General features: G+C 39.6%; 2 protein-coding genes across 2 annotated transcripts; both read left to right on the forward strand.

Annotated features, from left to right (window-relative positions):
* The first annotated feature begins 1851 nt into the window (after positions 1–1851).
* Positions 1852–8433, forward strand: DUSP19 (dual specificity phosphatase 19). Its single transcript, XM_083842951.1, has 4 exons — positions 1852–2152; positions 2233–2279; positions 3706–3858; positions 7187–8433. The coding sequence occupies exons 1-4, from the start codon at positions 1933–1935 to the stop codon at positions 7406–7408; spliced, it is 642 nt and encodes a 213-aa protein (XP_083699077.1). The 5' UTR covers positions 1852–1932; the 3' UTR covers positions 7409–8433.
* Positions 8434–8474: 41 nt separating this feature from the next.
* On the forward strand, positions 8475–17163 carry NUP35 (nucleoporin 35). The gene is made up of 9 exons (XM_083842948.1): positions 8475–8633; positions 9063–9233; positions 11067–11194; positions 12816–12876; positions 13482–13623; positions 14001–14070; positions 14158–14286; positions 16085–16249; positions 16596–17163. The coding sequence occupies exons 1-9, from the start codon at positions 8615–8617 to the stop codon at positions 16671–16673; spliced, it is 963 nt and encodes a 320-aa protein (XP_083699074.1). The 5' UTR covers positions 8475–8614; the 3' UTR covers positions 16674–17163.
* The last annotated feature ends 1554 nt before the right edge of the window (positions 17164–18717 follow it).

The raw sequence follows: 18717 nt of genomic DNA on the forward strand, positions 1-18717 counted from the left end.
CACAGCTTTCCAGCCACTCCGCCTCAAGTCTGTAGTGTTGCATGGGGTTGTTGTGACCAATGTGCAGGACCCGGCACTTAGCCACATTGAACCTCATCCCCTTGGCATCTGCCCATCGAGCCAACCTGTCCAGGTCCCTCTGCAGAGCCTTCCTACCCTCTGGCAGATAGACACTTCCACCCAGCTTTGTGTCATGTGCAAATTTACTGAGGGTGCACTCAATTTCCTCATCCAAATTATCAATAAATCTGTTAAAGAGGATAGGCCGTACAACAACCCCTGGGGAACAACGGTTGTGAATGAGAGTGAGATACTTTGGAATGAGATACTTTGGAATCAGCTCCTCTTCTGTGCCCACATGTATTGCAGACTCTTCCTCAGAGATCAAGGAACAATATACAAATGTATTATTAAGTTTTAATCATAAACATCTTGCAGTTCTGTCACAGTTTTGTCTTGCAGACTCCTACCCAATGTGCCCCATAGTTGTATGGTGCAGAAGTCAATTATAAGGCACATCCTAGAGCCCTGCTACTGCAGTGGCAGGCTCCTGAGTTTGGACTGCAAGGAGATTTTGCTGAGGCCTTGCCAAAATTCCTGACATAAGAGGCTCTCTGCATTCTTGTGGGATACCCTACAGTTGTTGGCCTTTCACCATTTCTCAAGGGCAGCTGTAGCAAGCAATGCAACCTAAGTATAGCCAGGAACTACTGTGTAATTTCTGGCCTAACCCACAGCCCCCCATTGCTTACAGCTGATCTATTTCATCAAAATTATTCAGTAGACCTTAATAAAAAATGAATGATCTTCTATCTCACTGTTTGAACGTAACTGCTATAAGTCACAGACCACGTTCAGAGAGACTACAGAATACAGAGCTATTGTGCAGAACATTATAAAACCTGCTGCTTGTATTTTGAATGTAAATTTAGTTGTAGAAAATGATTGCTGAAAGCTATGTTTAGTCCTGGAGCCTTCTGTTTGGCACCTTTGTTACCTTGGTCTCTTCTCTGCCTTCCTGTCCCCATCCTAACTCTTTTCCTTAGTTTTATCTCTCTGTTTTCACTGTTGCTTTTCCCGACACCATAGCATTCTGCCTTTCTCAGATGAACTTAATTTTACGTCTAATTCCTGTGATAAGATTGCCTCTCTAGTCCCTACAAATAACTTATGCTGTTGCAGCTCCTAACACTACTTTATACTTCTTGAGTTGACCAGGTATTTGTAGACCTCCCTATGTGGAACTAAATTGCCTGTACTTGGTTCTGTACTAGGGAACTATCAGAAGGATCTTTCCAGTCATATCCTGTCAGCACAAGGATATTTATGGATATTTTAACATCAGAGGGGATGTACTGTAATTTATGCAACTTTATCCTATTAACTGATATGGAGGATTTAAAAAAAAAACAAACTGACGTGAATTTTGGGCACAATCTAAGTTAATGGCAATACCATGTAACTTTATGAATAAAAATGTCACACATAACACTATATTTACTGTTGTTTATAACTGTATTTAGCGTTATATGTCATGTATATACTATATGTACTGTCTAACACTAACATAGAGTACAGAAACACATGGGCATTAAGTGGCTTAGGAACAAACAGAAGGGAAGAAAGCTTTCTGTTGCCTTCTTCATTTGGCTCTTCACATAAGAGGCTGATTTTGATTACTCTTTGGTTACTAGCCCATGATTTCATTCCCGTATTTCCCATTTAACCGTTCACGGTACGTTTTTCTTGCTTCCCATGCAGCGAGGCAAGGTTTAGCCGGGGGAGGCGCACACATTCCCTCAGCGCGGCCGGGCGGGGCCGGGCGGGCGGCAATGGCGGCAACGGGGGCGGTGCAACTGTGCGCCCAGGCACCGCCCCGGGGCCGAGCCGGGCCGGGTCGGGCCGAGCGGCGGGCAGCCGGGTGCCGGCGCCATGCAGTCCCTCGCCCAGGAGATCCGGAGCTTCTCCAGGGCCAACCTGCGGCAGCAGCGCACGCGGGTGACGACGCTGACGGGCAGGCGGCTGGTCGAGACGTGGCGGGGCGCCTGCCTGCAGGTGTCCGAGGAGGAGGAGGCGCTGCCGGGCGGCGGCTTCGTGCGGGACCTGAGCTGCGACCTGCAGGTCGGCGCCGTGCGGCCGTGGCTGCTGCTGGGTGAGTGCGGGGCGAGGGGCGGCCGCGGAGGGGGCGTGAGGTGAGCGGCGGCGGTGGCAACGGGCTCGCTCTCTTCGCAGGGTCGCAGGACGCCGCTCACGATCTGGACACCCTCACCAAGCACAAGGTAACGTCGCGCCAAGGCGGGCCGGGGATGGTTATTTTCGAGTTGGAAATGCTGAGGTGTCCTCGAGTAACTTCGAGTTACTAGTCCTTGTAAAAGGCAGTCGCTCGCAGCTGCTCCATGCCTCAGGGCTTCGCAAGAAGCCAGAGTGTTCCGCTACACAACTTGTACTCTGGTGACAAGCGAATTCCTCATTGCCCTGTGTGTGTTCATGGTTTGGATGCTGAGCAGAACCAGATCCACGGCCTTACAGCGGCTGCTGGAACAAGAAAAACAAAGCAATAGCTCCAAGCTTGTCCTCAAGTCCGGTCTTTTCAGAGTAACGGGGTGATATGGCCTATGGACAGTTCAGCAGGGCAGGGAATGCACCAGTCTGGCATCTATTGCCATCTAAACATCAGTTTAGAGTAAATTAAAATAATCCACAAGCTGGCCTTACCCTGAACAGAGCACAGATGGCAGGAGGCCAGACTCGGTGTCTTCTGCCAAGTGCAGGTATAGTTTACTTGGAGATCCTTGTGCTCCGGCAAGCAGTGTGGGTAACTCAGCACAAACATTAGGCTGATGGGTTTGGGCAGGCTTTAAATCTGGGGAATCATTGGGTGATCTGTGCTCTCCCATTGCTTTCTGTTTTATCATCCACCTGTGGACTGACATCTCTCTTTTCTGCTGAAAATCCTTCCTTCAGTCTCTGTATTTGGGTGAGCACAGATCTTTTCATGTCCTCTCATTTGTCTTGAGAGGGAAAGGAAAACTCTTCAAGCACATGGTTTGTAGCAGGAGGTTTAAAGCTCACTGACCAGATTGACAGCAGGTCTTCCTTGCTGTGGTACTAAATGTTGAGGTGTTAAGAGTCATCTGTGACTATTGAGGTATTTATGGTCACTTGAAATTTCTTGGCATTTCCCCGCAAAATGTTGACTGTCACATTCAGTGTACCTAAAAACTTTTTTTACAAATTGATATTTATTCTTTTCCCGTTGGACAGTGTGTCTGTACTGTAAAACAGAACTTCTGTTCCATCCTGAGTTGTTTAAACTGCAGTGCTGAATCACATGATTCCTACTTGTAAACTGAAATGGATCTTGAATACCCACACAGACATTAAATAAATGAAAACTAAGACTTGAAATAGCTTCAGTAGGTATGAAGACTTGAAATACCCCTGTTGCCTGGATGGCAATTGACAGTTTGTTTCAATTAAAGTGAAATTTAGCACAATATACATATATATTTATGTGTGTGTGTGTGTTGTGCTATATTTTAACTCATAGTAAAACTTGTAGAAAAGCACGTCATATGTATGTAAAACTGACCAATGTGATTAGACATATGCAGATTGTAACTTACACAAAGAATTATTTACCATTGTTACTGCTCATTTTGCTTGCTGTCTTTAGAAAATGCCTTTTTTTTTTTTTTAACTTAGGTTACGCATATTCTAAATGTGGCATATGGAGTCCAAAATGCCTTCGTTAATGACTTTATATACAAGACCATTTCTATTCTGGACATCCCAGAAACTGATATCACCTCCTATTTCCCAGAATGTTTTGAGTTTATTGAGAAGGCCAAGATCCAGGTACAGTATGTCAATAACTAATGCTATTAGTTATTTATTTCCTTATTTGAAATCTAAAGCGGCTTCTTCTGTCAAAAACCATGCATCCACATACAGTTATGTACCAAGACTGTCAGAGAATGCATTAGTAGGCTTGGAGCCAACCAGCGATTTTAACTGCTGAAAAAAAAAGACATAGCATAGGAAATAACATGATGGGACTGCATTTGGGGTTGCTTGGCAGCCCTGCATATAGCCGAGACTATCCCCGACTCTTACTTGTTATATTTGGGTTTACTGTATAATTTGTAACAACCATTGTTTGTTTTAAACACAATGATGTGACAACCAGATGTTACTGTACCTTATTTTACGATATCTACCATATTCATTACTTACATAGCTTGAGATAAAAGAAGATAATCTTGCCCCAGCTTGCTTTGTGTCACACAATGTTCTTTCCTCTCATATATCATTCATAAGCTATGTGATACACATTGTCAATGACCAATTCAAAGTTTCTTGTTACGGTTTCCACTTCATTTCTAAACGAGACTTGCCATTCATAACTGCATGGTGTTGTTTTCTGCTTCTGCTATTTATGTTCCAGTTACTATTTTGTAAACTAGGCGGTTTTCCTGATTTTTTTACAGAAATATCAGTAGTTTTGTAATGAAAAAGTTACTCGAAAGATCAGGTAGTTGATGGAATAGATGTTCTGCAAGGTCAGTTCATGAAGCATATGACAGTAGTGTGGGGGCAAATCTCCAGATGTTTTTGAATCACTTTATTTGCTTTGTCAAGCTGGTGTTAAAAGTCCTTTTGATAAAGCGTAGCATGAAGTGCTATTTTGTGTAAGTAATTACAAAGAGGTACTCCTGTTTCATCTCCTGAGGTGGCAGAGGAAGAGACCCTTCTCTGGTGAGAAAACATGCTATATAAGAAATTATTACTAAAATATTGTTAATAATAAAGTAGTGTGAGAGCATTTAAATTAGAGAATGTAAATAAAGCATGCACTGTTCAGTAAGTTGCTGACAGCTGGTACTTGTAACAGGATCGAGTTTTCTAAAACTGTTAACTGCTTGAGTCTGTAGACATCACGGTACAAATTCTGATACTGATCAGAGCTCACCTCTTCCTCTAGGCTGCAAATTGGCAGGCAGATTTTCCATGACATGGTGACCTGTGTCAAATCATATTGCTCATATATAATTCAAAATTAGTCAAGAATTATGTGCCAAATTCAACTTCATATAAATAAGCAACAGGGTTTAGCAAGGAAAAATGAATGTGCTCAGTATTATATTTGATTTAATGTGATTGCCCATGTTTTCAAGTCTACTCTGTGGATATCATTATATAATTTTTGGCAATGTATAACAAAGTAGGCATAAATAGAAACTTTAAAGCAATGTGAACGTGGAAAATAAAGCATGAACTCTACAAAGAAAAAAAATGGATAACTTTCAATGCTTATTTTTTATCTTCAGTGCCACTGCAAGATATTCATCTCAATTATGGTAGGTTTGCCTGGAAAAAAAAAAATCAGTAAAATAATATTTTTCTGAGTAAAATCACTAAAAACTGATTAAATCAGTAAAAACTACTCCGGATCTACAGTGGTTAAACTGGAGTAATTGCTTCATTAGCTGTAGCATAACAGTAATTTTAATGGTTTATTTTTGTAAAGGAGACAGTGGATTACAGGTTGCCAGTGACAATTCCTACATGAGGGGAAGTACATGCAGAAGTCTGCCTTCTACTGTGCTACAGTCTGTGTGATTAGGAAACACACCCCTATGAATGTGAGCAAGTGAATGAAGGTTACAGTTTCCAGCAGGTGATGTGAAGGGGATGTGATTTCCATTGCGAAAAAAGAGTGGGTTTGTGATTCATTTTGCTGGGATGCACAAGCTTAGATTCAGTTCCTAGCTCCACCATAATCTATCTTACTGTGTTAACTTGAGCAAGTCATTCCTCTCCTCTCAGCTTAGCATTTCATCAACAAGGATAATAAAACTCATACTTGGTCTTATTTTTTAAACTGGAAGATTTTTGGAGCAGGAACCATTTTCTGCTCTGTGTGTACATTAATACACCAGGTAACTGGAACTCCCAGCTCTGTGACATAAATCATAAAGTTCTTGCAGCCCTGTTGGCTACAACATCTTTTTTTCCTTTGGGCAACATGTCCATTGAATAATTTGTGCATGTTAAGGACAGACAGAGCAGGCTGCTTATATCTAGAATATATTTGTGTAGCCTCAAATATCTGAGCAGGTTGTATCGTGTTTTAATATTTTTATTCAGAATATGGAGATGCTCATGATTTTGTTGTTGTTGCTGTTGAAAAGTGGTGTTTGGCAAACAGTTCAGGCCAAGCCTTTGCCAGGCCATAGTCTGGCACACAACCATGACAAGGTCACAGAGCCTGGGTACTGGAAATGTGTATGAAGCCACACTAGATTATCTAGATGTCTTTGTGTTCAGTATTTTGTAATGGAACTTGCAGCATCTTTTTAGAGTCATTCAGGTGTCTCAAAGATTGTGTGAGAAATTTTTAAGTAGGCTAATAATACTAATTCTGTATATAATACAGGCTAAGCCTGATTTTAACCACCAGGAGAAACATTTTTGAATTGACAAGAAGCTCAGTAGTGTTGGATTTTGCACCTTAGTCCCCAGGCAAGGGACCATAGTTGAGCCAGCTGTACCAACCACTACAATTGTATCAGCAGTGCGATGGTGAGGTGGAGATCTGTTGCAAATCACACGATATCTTTTCTGATTTTTCTATTCCTATGCATGATCCTGCTTACCCAGAATCTTCACTGAAGAAGTCCAGAGTATGCAAGAAGCGTGTGACTGAAACTACAGGATGTTCTAGTATCTGCCTCTGTGCCTAGCTGTTTGCTGCCTTTCTGTATTTTTAACCTGGTAACAAGATAGAGTTAAGTTCCTTTCCATATTGCAAATAAAATAAATTGTAAAGTTAGCACCCAAGTAGATCAAGGATCTTAGTATCCCAGATATCTGTGATTTGGTTTTTACGTGAGGGGGCAGTTGGAAGGTGTTGGGCAAAGGGACACAGGAATGTTTTTTAGTTCTGAAACATTAGTTAGATCTGAAGTATTTGGTAATTATAAAGTGGCCTTGATTACAGAAATATTCAATTTGGGCTCATATATCTGTTTTTTGAGTTGTCTGTATATATATTTGCTTTGAGCTCAGCAAGGAACTTTTAATAAATTTGAATAGATTGTAAATAAAGTTCCTCTGCTATAATGTTTCTTGTTGTTATCTACTTAATGAATATCCCAACTAATGTTTCATTTATTTTTTGAAGGATGGTGTGGTGCTGGTCCACTGTAATGCAGGAGTCTCTCGTGCAGCAGCAATAGTCATCGGTTTTCTGATGAATTCAGAAAGACTGAGTTTTGCTAGAGCCTATTCCTTGGTGAAAAGTGCAAGGCCTGCTGTTTGTCCAAATCCTGGCTTCATGGAACAGCTTCACAAGTACGAAGAACAGAATATAAAGGCAAATGGAAGCATAGATGATCACGACTGATCAAAGGGTGAAGTGAAACAATCTGTTCTGACTATACAGTACCAGATGCTGGTTGTACTTCAATCTCTCGTTTTGCAGTCCCCTTTCACAGGTGCATTTTAAACTCTTTATGTTTTTTTTTCCCCTGTGTTCACCCTTCTGTCCCCGTTTTTCAGCATCTAGTCTAAAGGCCATATGGTACTACACTGATTTGAGAGATGATTTAGCCCAAGAGCAAGCTTTTCCTAGAGCAAGGATAAAAGATAATTTTTCTTTGCAATAGTAGAATAAAGAGATTTTTTTTTTTAATTTTTTATTGAACCATCAGAGAATGTAGGCAGTAGAGAAAGGAAATAATATCTTAACTGAGATAATAAAGTTGCCCTATTTTCTTTAATGCTAAACCAAATCTTTATCCATCCTAGCTGGTTGTAAAATCTAGATAATAAGATGTTCATATAATAAAGTACCTTGCTATTGGATCTTAAATTGATAGTGCAACTAAAAAGGATTTTATTACTTTCTGTGGGCTAGCCAACCATTAAATATTTTTAGAAATTAAAACAGATGGTCTTTTGATGGAAGTAAAAAGGTGTAGGATGCTTTAATGCTTCATTTCTTTCTACTATTTCCTATCAAGCAGTGACTTGTGACGTTTGTGAAGTGGTGGGAACCAAGCTATCAGTTTTTTTTTTTTTTTTTGGTAATTCAGTGGAGATATGAAGAACATTTATATCTCCCTGCTACTGCCTTGTCTTTGCATTCAGTCCTCCACTGCTGTCCCCTCACTCTATTGCACGTCACATATAAAGTACAGACACCATAGGATAGATGGCACTGGTTTATTTTTCTTCTTACCATCCTGACAGATCTCAGGCTGGAAAAAGCGCCTTAAGTTTATGTGTGGAAAAAAAAAAAAAACACAAAACCACACCACAGAATCTGTTAAAAAAAAAAAGATGTTATTAATAGCTGTATTTTTGTGGCCTTCACGCCAGTTCTAAATGGTTGGATATGTTGATATACAATAAAATAATAGAAGAAAAGCACTGCGTGTGGCTGTTCTGTGTTAACGAGCTGAAGGCGAAGGGACGCCCGCCCCGTCCCTCAGTCGGGAGGCGGACCCGGCACAAGATGGCGGCCGGGCGGCTCGGAAGTGACGGCGGGAGGAAGGGCCGGCCCGTTTGAAAGCGCTGCCGCCGCCGGCCCTTTCCCGCCGCCTCCGCCATGGAGCCGCCGACCGCAGGTGAGCTGCGGGGCTGCCTCCGACCCTCTTTGCTCCTTTCCCTTCTCTCCCCGTCCTCTGGGAGGCTGCGGGGGGCCGCATGCCTGGCCGCGGCGGCTGGGCTGAGGGGAAGCGGCGAGGTGGGCGCGGTGGGCCCGGGCCAGGCGGAGTGGGAGGCCGGGCTCGTCAGGATTTCACTTCGTGTAACAAACACCCCTAAAACAACGTGCCACCACAGCGATGTTTGTTAGGAACAGAGTCTCAGCGCGGCGGTTCGTGCTGTTCTTAAAAATAAAAGACTGAGATAAGTTATGTTTCAAGTAGGCGAAGTTGCAGCGCCTTACTCGCTGTATGTTCTTCTATTTTAAATAGAACCGCTGGTTAAGCAATGCAATGGTCTAGACCATTTGGCTTCCTCAATGTTTTTGACTCTCGTTTGCGTTACAACAGGAGCTGAGCCGATGACTCTGGGCTCCCCCACGTCTCCCAAGCCAGGAGCCAGCGCTCAGTTCCTCCCCGGGTTCCTGATGGGAGACCTACCTGCTCCGGTGACTCCGCAGCCCCGCTCCTTGAGCGGCCCTTCTGTTGGCGTAATGGAAATGAGATCTCCTCTGCTTGCAGGTCAGGGCTCATAAAATGCTGAACATTTATCCCGAAAGAAAAAAAAAAATCGGTTCATCTTACTGCTCAGCATGACTGTTGCAGGCTTTATAATTTGCTTAATGCTGAGTTCATGTATGTTCAATAAAGTTTGTCAAAGTTCTTTAAAGTAGACTTAAGATTAAAAAATGCTTTAAACATAGAAGCTTTGGTACCAGAAACAGTTGCTTTTACAGGGAAGGTAACATGAGCCTTGCCTAACATAAACTCAGTTTATATATCTCTTTACAGGTTGATTGTATGTAGAGCTATCAATGTTTTCTTTGCTTGAAGCAGAAAGATGCGCTTGCTAACTTGTACAAGTGGCTTGTGGAAGTAGCTGATTTCTTTACAATGAATTCTAGAAAGCCTTTTTTTAGTTTTCAGACTTAAAAAAACTGGAAAGAGAAAAATTAAGAAATAATTAGGATGTAGTGATTTAATTTTACACTATTAGTGTCTGCTGTAATTGGGTTGGAGTAGTGATATTTCCCAGAAGTAGATGCAGAAGAATTTTTTTTTACCTGTGCTTCAGGGATGATGTCATTACATGTCAGTTTCATAAGGAATGAAGTAATAGTTGTAACGCTGTCTTCTGTATCATGGGTGGTGTTGGCTTTTGTAATGAATTATTGGGCCTAATATAAATATGAGGTGGTCTTAGTGTGCTGGTTCTTTTGAAAGAAATCTAAGGTGAAAGTACTCCGAGACGATCTTTTTCTTTCAGTTTCATAGTAGGATTGGTTGTCTGTTGTTTTCCTACTTTTGGTTTGTTTCTTCTCCTTGAATACAAGCCTCTTAGGAAACTTGGGCATATGATTATTTTGTGTGTATTTGGCCTAATAATTTTTTAAAAGGGATTATTACAGCCACAGAGTTTCAGTTATAGAAAAGGAGGAATGAATAAGACACTAACCAAAATGAGTGGTTAAGTACATGGTTTGAACTTAGGCCTTGAGGGTGGAGTGCTTTATTAATGCAGTATAGCAGTTCTTGCGTGTGTTACACTATTGAGAGAGTACTGAAGCTCAGAGTTAAGGATTGAAAAGTACTTCTGAAAAGCATAAGTGACATATTTTTTTTTCTGTAAGTAAAAACTGTTAGTTCAAACTGCTTTTTCTGGGGTAAACCTACACAAAGTATTCAAAGGTACATACAAAAATATTTCAGTCAGTGTAATTCTCTGGTATGCTGGAAGCCCTAGGATAAATATAAGAAAAAAGAGAGATTAGTTTACTTAACTTCATCCTGTCCAAATGCAAGGTAGTTCCTGCTTTCAAGAGCTTACGCTTTTCTTTCTAATGAAGTTTCATATTAAATATAGAGTTTGGACAGCGGGATTGTGGTGGCATGTGCAATATTTGTGAACTTCTTCGTATGATTCTTTAGCATGTAGTATGCCCCCTTAAGTCTTAAACCATGCTTTTTCATCTCTGCTACAAGACATCATTCTTTGAAACAATGAAGCTCTATTACTAATCTGCCTCAGAATAGAAAAATGTAGCTATGCTCAGAACTGCTCATAAAGAGCAAGTGCGTACAAGTAGTGAATGTGTCGCGTTTAATCAAGTGTGGTTGGTATCCAGAGATCTAAAAGTTTTAAATGATATTTCTGTAAAGAGACAGTTTCTGGTAAATAGGTGGTATTCTCGCACAGAACATTCAAACATGAACAGTTTGGTCAGCTTGTATTAACTCCTAGTGAAAGAATCAAGTCTGTCATGACTAAATTTCTGTTGAACTTCCCAGAACAATTAGCCCTAGACTAAAATTACAAGTTTTCTTACGTTTTTCATTTTATTCTTTTAATTGCAGGTGGCTCTCCCCCACAGCCAGTAGTCCCTACGCACAAAGATAAAAGCGGTGCTCCACCAGTTAGAAGCATATATGATGAATTATCTAGTCCTGGGCTTGGATCTACACCGCTAACCTCAAGAAGACCAGTAAGTGTTTTAAGTACTGCCTTTTTCTTAGCAGAAGATGTGAGATAGCTCCATGACTGCATCTATCAGAGTACAGAGGAACAGGCACACAAAATAACTGAATTAAGTAACAGCATGATCTGAAGACTCAGCAGACACTTTTCTAAATTCTCAGTTATATAAACCGTTGTAGTAAAGTGAAGTAATAAGCTATCTCCTGTCGTTAAGGTTTTTCGATAGACTGCAGAGAAAGAAAAATAGGAATCATTCTTCTGTTGTGCTTTGTATGTGACAAATGCAAACTTGTTACAGCTTTTCACCTTCCTGTCAATTTATTAAGCTGCTGATTGCCAGAAAGGTCCAAATATGTGTTCTTTTTCTTTTAGTAGGCAACAGAGGTAATGCTACCAAGGTAGAAGGAAACTTATGCTGAGTAAAATATCTGATCAAAATTTGGGTGAGGGGGTGGGGTTAACTTCAAAAGAACATGAGTAAAATTTCTAGAAGGTTATGCTAATAATAAGCTCCGCTGCTTACCTCAACTGAGCAGTCAAGCGTTAGTGGGTTAGCGTCAGTGAACATGCATCTGGTGATGCAGGGAGAAGGCCTTTCACTGGTTGAGTAGACCTTTCATTGAATTTTGCCTTCTGAAAGTTTTCCAAAGAGGGAGAGAATCCTTTACTGTGTTAAAGGACTATTTAACTTCAAAAAAATAATGAGAATGCACGTGGCTGGGCTGACAGGTGCTGCAGTTCATTTGAACTTCTTTCTAAGATATGCCATGATTGAGGATAAAAATATGCTAAAATTGTTTCAAAAATTGAAATTCTGTGTTTCTGTAAAAAAAAAAAAAAAAAAAACAAAAACAAAAACACAAAAAGCAACCCCTCAAACTATTAGCAATTAAAACTTGACACTAAATAGTTTAGAGGGAAAGTAGTGATGACTACAATTGTTCTTAGCTGTTTAGAAGGTGAAAATCAGATGCTGGTAATTTATGATACTGGCATCCTTTCCATGAGGATGTACTTAGTGTGAATTGCTGGCTGATAGCAGTGGTGAAATGCCTATTTTGAGAAAGATGAAGTATAAGATTTCTGAATATTGATACCAGAAGTTACTAAGCTTCACCAAGTACATGTGATTGGTGTTAAGCGAAGGGTTTGTTGACCAAATTTTCCAATGCTTAAAGCTTGACCTAAATTTAAGTAAGCCTTTTTTCTCGTCTAACAGCAGTGCTTTTTTGTTAGATAAAATACTCTAGATGCTTTCAATCCTGTTGCTTGTGTTGCTTGCCTTATGTGAAGTAGCTTGGTCTGCATTCCGATACGCTCTAATACTTAACTCTTGATAAGAGGCTTAAATTTAACTGCATATTTTAAGGCTTACTAATCAGTTGGAAACTCCAGAATGTAATAGTTGAGGCCTACTGGGTGCTGGAATGTAAAAGGTGTCAAATAGCTTCTTTAGGAACTTTGTGTTAAATATAAATGTAAATGTCTGCTATTACTCTTAAGTTACTCCTGACTTAAGGCAGGCTTAATATTCCCGCCTGACACTTAAGTTGCCTGAAAAAGATCTCCTCTAGTCTGAAAAGCGTACCAGTAAGAATGATTTGTTACTTTCTGTGTTTTTAATGCAGGCCAGCTTTTCCCTAACACAGAGCCCGCTGGTTGGAAATATGCCATCAACCCCTGGAACAGGTAGATATTCTACCAAAATAGGCAATCTACTTTCTTAATTCATTCCTTAGTAGGCAAAAATCATCAATGTCCAAACTACACCAACTCCTTGCTAATTTGCAAAGGACCTGCATCTGTTCTTTTAACTAGCTTTTCAGATTGTATGTGGATGTGGATAGGAAATTCTTTTCCACTCAGACTGGTTGAGTTTCAGTCAGCTTTACTTACTCCTTATATAGAATCTTTCTGAAGTGAGCACAGAGGTGTTTATACTTGAGTTAAACTGCAGAGATTGACTGGTCTTCCATCTTCATAGTTTCTGTATGAACCTGTGGCTTCTTGCGAAGCTTAACTCTGGGTGCATTGTTCCTATTTGATACCTGTATTCATCTGCTGCTGTTTAGGGGTTAAGGAGGAAGCTAGGTAACTAGTCACAAAACTTAGTAGTATCTTGTCAGTTATGAAGTTTGGATTGACTTACTGTCTGTCTGCAAATAAACCTCTACCAAACCTCTTTCATGTACAAGTGAAACACTTGATACTGAATTTATTCTTTTAGTAGAGGCTTTTAAGCTAAGTTGTCTTGCAAAAATAATTTGTTAAACAGTACCGTTTCAATTTAACAGCTTCAAGTATGTTCAGTCCTGCAAGTATTGGACAGCCTAGAAAGACTACTCTATCTCCTGCTCAGCTAGATCCTTTTTATACTCAGGGTGATTCCCTAACTTCAGAAGATCAACTTGATGACACATGGGTAACTGTATTTGGGTAAGTTAATATCTCAAATATTAGGAGAATCACAGGCAGAGTCTTGGCAATGTATGGGAACAAGTAGCACTTGGACATTGTTACTGTCTGGCAATCCTGGGTTATGCAGGAAGTACAGCTGTGGTTAAAGCCAGCGGTTGCACATATCTGTTACCTTAAACTGCATTATCATTATTTTAAGTTGAAAAGGCACCATTCTACAATTTTGTGTGGCAAAGTAAAATTGCCTAGAAGATAGCATTACACAAGTTACTGCTTCTAAAACAGTTTTAACGTATTGGTCTGTTCTGGATTTCTAAAAGCCCTTCACAGAGTTGCATTTTAGCACCAAAAATCCTAAACAACTCAATTTTTGGAGAATTCTTCCTGTCTTTCAGATTTCCTCAAGCGTCTGCTTCATATATTCTTCTACAGTTTGCTCAGTATGGAAACATATTAAAGCACGTGGTATGTCTTTCGAAACTTATTTCTGAAAACACTGTCTCGTTTAAAAAGGCTAAATCTCACAATTTTTTTTCATTTAATCGCATGTAGATGTCCAACACAGGAAATTGGATGCATATTCGATATCAGTCTAAGCTTCAAGCCCGAAAAGCCTTAAGCAAAGATGGAAGAATTTTTGGTGAATCTATCATGATCGGTGTCAAACCTTGTATAGATAAAGTAAGTTAACAACTGCTCTCATTTAAATGTAAGGTACTCTGCTTTTGAGATTCCTCTTTATTTCTTCCACTCCCTTTATTTTATTTTTTTTTTGTTTGAGTAACAAAGCATTATGTAGTTGTTACATATAGTCTATTATACCTTACCTGAATTTTCTTACTTAGTCAACAAAATGACCTGCTGAGAAGGATCGTTATGGGAAATCTGTGATGGATGGAAGCTATAAGGCATGGAGTTGTGTTGCCGTGTAAGATAAAGTGAAACCGTAACATAGAGACAATTGAGGGACTGGGGTAGATGTGTGAGGGTGGATTAAGACTGCTATTGCTCCCAGCTGTCGCTTGAATCTTCTGACTCCTTTTTATGTGACTACTTGCCTGATGCTGACTCTTTAGTTTATCTTAGTACATTAGGCAGAAAACTTGCTAGCAACACAGTTCTAACCCTATTTTTCTTTTGGTCTACTCTAAGGATAAGTGACGCTAAGGAGTAATGTAAGCTTTCAATTGTAAACCTTCTGAGAAGAAGGTCCTAGAAATTGAGCTTGAAATTACTTGATCTTTTATCAGATTGAAACATTCCTTATATTGATTTAAAATTCAGAAACAAACATAGTTCAGTGCCACTTTCCTCCATGGGCTTCTAATGGTAGAGGTTTTGTTCTCTCTTCTTATTAATTTAATATTTTGCTTTCTAGTTTGTATCACTGACTGAATTTCCTGTAAACTGAAACTCTACACGTGATGATTTGGGACATTTGTCAGATATCTGATCTCTTCTTTGTTTTTGAATTCTTATTGCCTCTTGTGTATAGTGTCTGCTTTAAAATATGAACAAACATAATCTGTACTGTGGAGGTACAAGAGAATTCTGGAGACTAAGCCATTGAGAGCTTGGCATTAGCCTGTAAAACTTTTCCTTTCAATTGAAAAGTAAATAAGATGGATTTGATATCAGTATGGGCTTCTGATTTAAAAGTAGATATAAGCATGAGGGGAACACATGGAAATGAGTGAGCAGTCAGCAGCCACCTACGCTAGATGCTAATCCTACCCAGTATTTTTGGAAAGCTTTCTTCTGCCACATGTGTTTCTGGATTACTGCTTTCCTTAGGCTGGTTGAACGCTGTGTATGAATGCTCCACTGAGACTAAATCCAATAAATCAGGTCTCTCCTGATTGGTTGTCATTTTCCCATCTTGTCTTCTCTGGATCCTTCTTGGAATTCATAGTTTACATCAAGTTGCTTGCTGTCTCTTCCATTCCATGTGCATTCCCTTCTAAATGTGAGCTTAGAAAAGGAGCCTGAAGACTCCATTTTGTAGCATTTGCCAAGGGGAGTAAATGAAACTTCTTGGTAAACTGAATCTGACCCAAAAGGTACAAGTTCATAAAGACTTGGAGGCTCTCCTAAACAGAACAGGTAAAATATTTTAGAAGTATCTAGGAGGAGGATGTTATGCTACTTGTATTCAAATGGGCCTGAAAAAGACGAGGCTTGCTGCAAGTTTTACAGTATTTTCTTCTATATATGATTTCAAACTTGGCTGATGTTTAGTAAGTGCAGCCAATGGATTATGAGCTTTACTTTGCAGTGGCACATAATGCAACATGCACATAACTGCGGTTAGGAAAATGCTTGGAGTTTTATATGTAAGCACCTTCTGTGCTCTCTACTGACAGGCACTTTAAGTGTACTCATTGCTTTCTATGGCACATGAACGTTTCTATCAACTCTAGATAAACTTACAAACGCTGCTGTTAAATATTCGCTTATATTGCATTAACCTTCTTTTTAGACTGTGATGGAAAACTTTGAAAGAAGCTCTACATCTTCAGTGTCTTCAGTTTTCACTCCACCTACAAAATCTGTAGGCACACCAGTACAACCTGCAAATACTACAAGAATTTCTACAATGAGACCTCTTGCAACAGCATATAAAGCTTCCACTAGTGACTACCAGGTATTTTAAGGGAAACGGAAATGTGTGTTTTTTCTGTTATGTGTGAGGCGTGACACACATTGACTTTAATGGGACCTTGGGCCTTTTTCTTGTCAGTTCTTATAGTGACTGGGTAAAGATGTGGCACAGGTACAAACTTACTCAGTTTGGCCTATAAAATCATTTAAAAAAAAAAAAACAAAACAAAACTCTTCACTTTTCCAGAGATTGAGAACTACTTTTGAAACTTAGATATCTGTCAATATATGGTAACACTTAAATTACAAAAAAAAAAAAAAGTGTAAAAGGAATTAACTATACATGAACTGATTTTTTTTTTCTCTTGCTGTTTTTCCTTGCATTCTAGGTGGTTTCTGACAGACAAACGCCTAGGAAAGATGAAAGTATTGTATCTAAAGCAATGGAATATATGTTTGGCTGGTAATATACAAGAGGAAGTAACATACTGAGTTGGTCAGGGTTTGAAATATGCTGCTGTCATCAGTGGTTAGTTGTATAACTACTGGTGTCAGTATTTTAATTTGCATCTCACCTGTTATGCCTTCAAGGAATTCAGCAGACATGTAGCTTGCACTTTAAATGATGGCAATGTACACATGGTTTTAAAAACTGAATCTGTGTAAATAAGTGCTTGTTTCCTGTTTGTGCTCTGAATGCATGATTGTAAAAATATAAGCACTGACTTTTCCTCTGTGATGACTTTCTGTGAATTACTTCCCAGTAAAGATGATGGGCTACTTGCAGGAAGAATGCTATTTACAGCTGGCTCCTGGGGACAAGGACGGTTCTTAGTACATGTGATTTTAATTCTTTTTTAGTCTGGATTCATTGCTGTTTTACTATTATCTGACATCTTGTTCTAAATGTCACATCAACATTTTAATTTTTTTATTAATAAAGCTAAGTAAAGTTAAGTTTTCTTAGGTTCTTTTTAGAGAAGTATGAGTTCTAGTTCTTTTAGGAAATACTGTTTGCATTACTCTTAATAGTATGATGCTGCTTAATCTTTATAGAAGTGTTTATCAGCCGAGCAGATGCTGTTGAATCTTATTGAAGTACCAACCTGTGTTAAAACTAGTTCGGGTTTCAGTATTTTTACTTGTAAGAATGCTTAAACTACATATTCCTATGTAAGTTATCTCCATGGGTATTTCCTTGTGGTATGCACTTCATAAGTTAACACATTGTAGCACCTTCTACACTGTAAAATGTTGAGCTAAAATAACTGAATAGAAAAATGCAGTATGTTAGTGACCAGAGCTGCGTTCATTTCAGGACCCTAATTCCTTCTAAGATATTGTGTGAACGATGAATTTTGTTCTTACAATTGAACACTTCCCCTTCATCCCCCATCCCCCCCCCCAAGTGTTTTCTTGGAGTTGAGCCACTTGAGAAATCACGTTCATTGTATGAGCTCATAGTCTTTGAGATGGCTGGGAAAAGAAAATATTTTTTTTCTGCAATACTTGGTAAACTACATGCAACTATTACTGTTTTACGATTTTTTTTGGCTGCTTTAGGGATGGCCATTTTAGTTTGGGTCAATAGTGTATGCTCCTAAAGTGAAGCTCCAGTCATACCTAATCATAATGTTTTGCTTCATACTGCAATGTGGTCTCAAAATTCATCAGCTGCACTTTTTGGATTATTTTAGCTGAGAAGATTAGTCCACGAGTATGGCTAATATACTCTGGATGCTAATGGGCATTCAATTTATCGGGTTAAGCTCAAGAAAGTCCTGAGTAAAATCCCTAAAGTGCTGAGTGAGAAGCCAAGTTCTCTGCACTTACTGTGGTTGGGCTGCATGACTTTCTTATGTAAGTTGACTTGATGTACTATGCCTGTGCTCCTTACGGCTGGGGGTGGTGGTGGAGGAAGAATGAAGAGGAAAAATAACTTGAAGCTGAAAGGCTATATTTATCAGATGTGGTTATAGTCTAGTGAAAACTACCTTTCCACAGATTCTCATAGGAAGAACTACTGTAATGGCTCTTGATCTTCTGCCTTTTTGCAGATGGTTGGAATTTAGGGAGAGTTAGAACCCGAGTCTGATTTGGTTCAGGTTTTAAAATGAGTTTAAATGAATCATGGTAGGCTAGGGCGGAAGAGAGTGAATGGCTGAGTGAAAATAAAGAACTGTGGTCTAATTAGAAAAGTGGAGTTTATTTGTAGATGCACCTGGGGATTAGGACCAGTTGTGCCAAGGTATGCTTCCAAAGCTAATCGATTAGCCAAGTGTGGAGAAGCAGGTTTGTTTACCACACAGAACTCCAGCCAGACGCAGCCATCAACAGCACTTCCGAGGCCTTAAACTTTGGAAGTCAGCCCAGAGATCTCTGGGTCTAACAAGCTGTGTTTCTACTCTGATAGTTCATTTAACAATAGTTGTGGGACATACTATAACCCCATTTGGTTGGAGGTTGTCTGTTAGTTGCATGTTTACATAGAATGTGAGTAAATCTGTTAGT

The sequence above is a fragment of the Anser anser genome (assembly GCF_964211835.1).
Source record: "Anser anser genome assembly, chromosome: 6".
In the NCBI taxonomy this organism is placed as follows: domain Eukaryota; kingdom Metazoa; phylum Chordata; class Aves; order Anseriformes; family Anatidae; genus Anser; species Anser anser.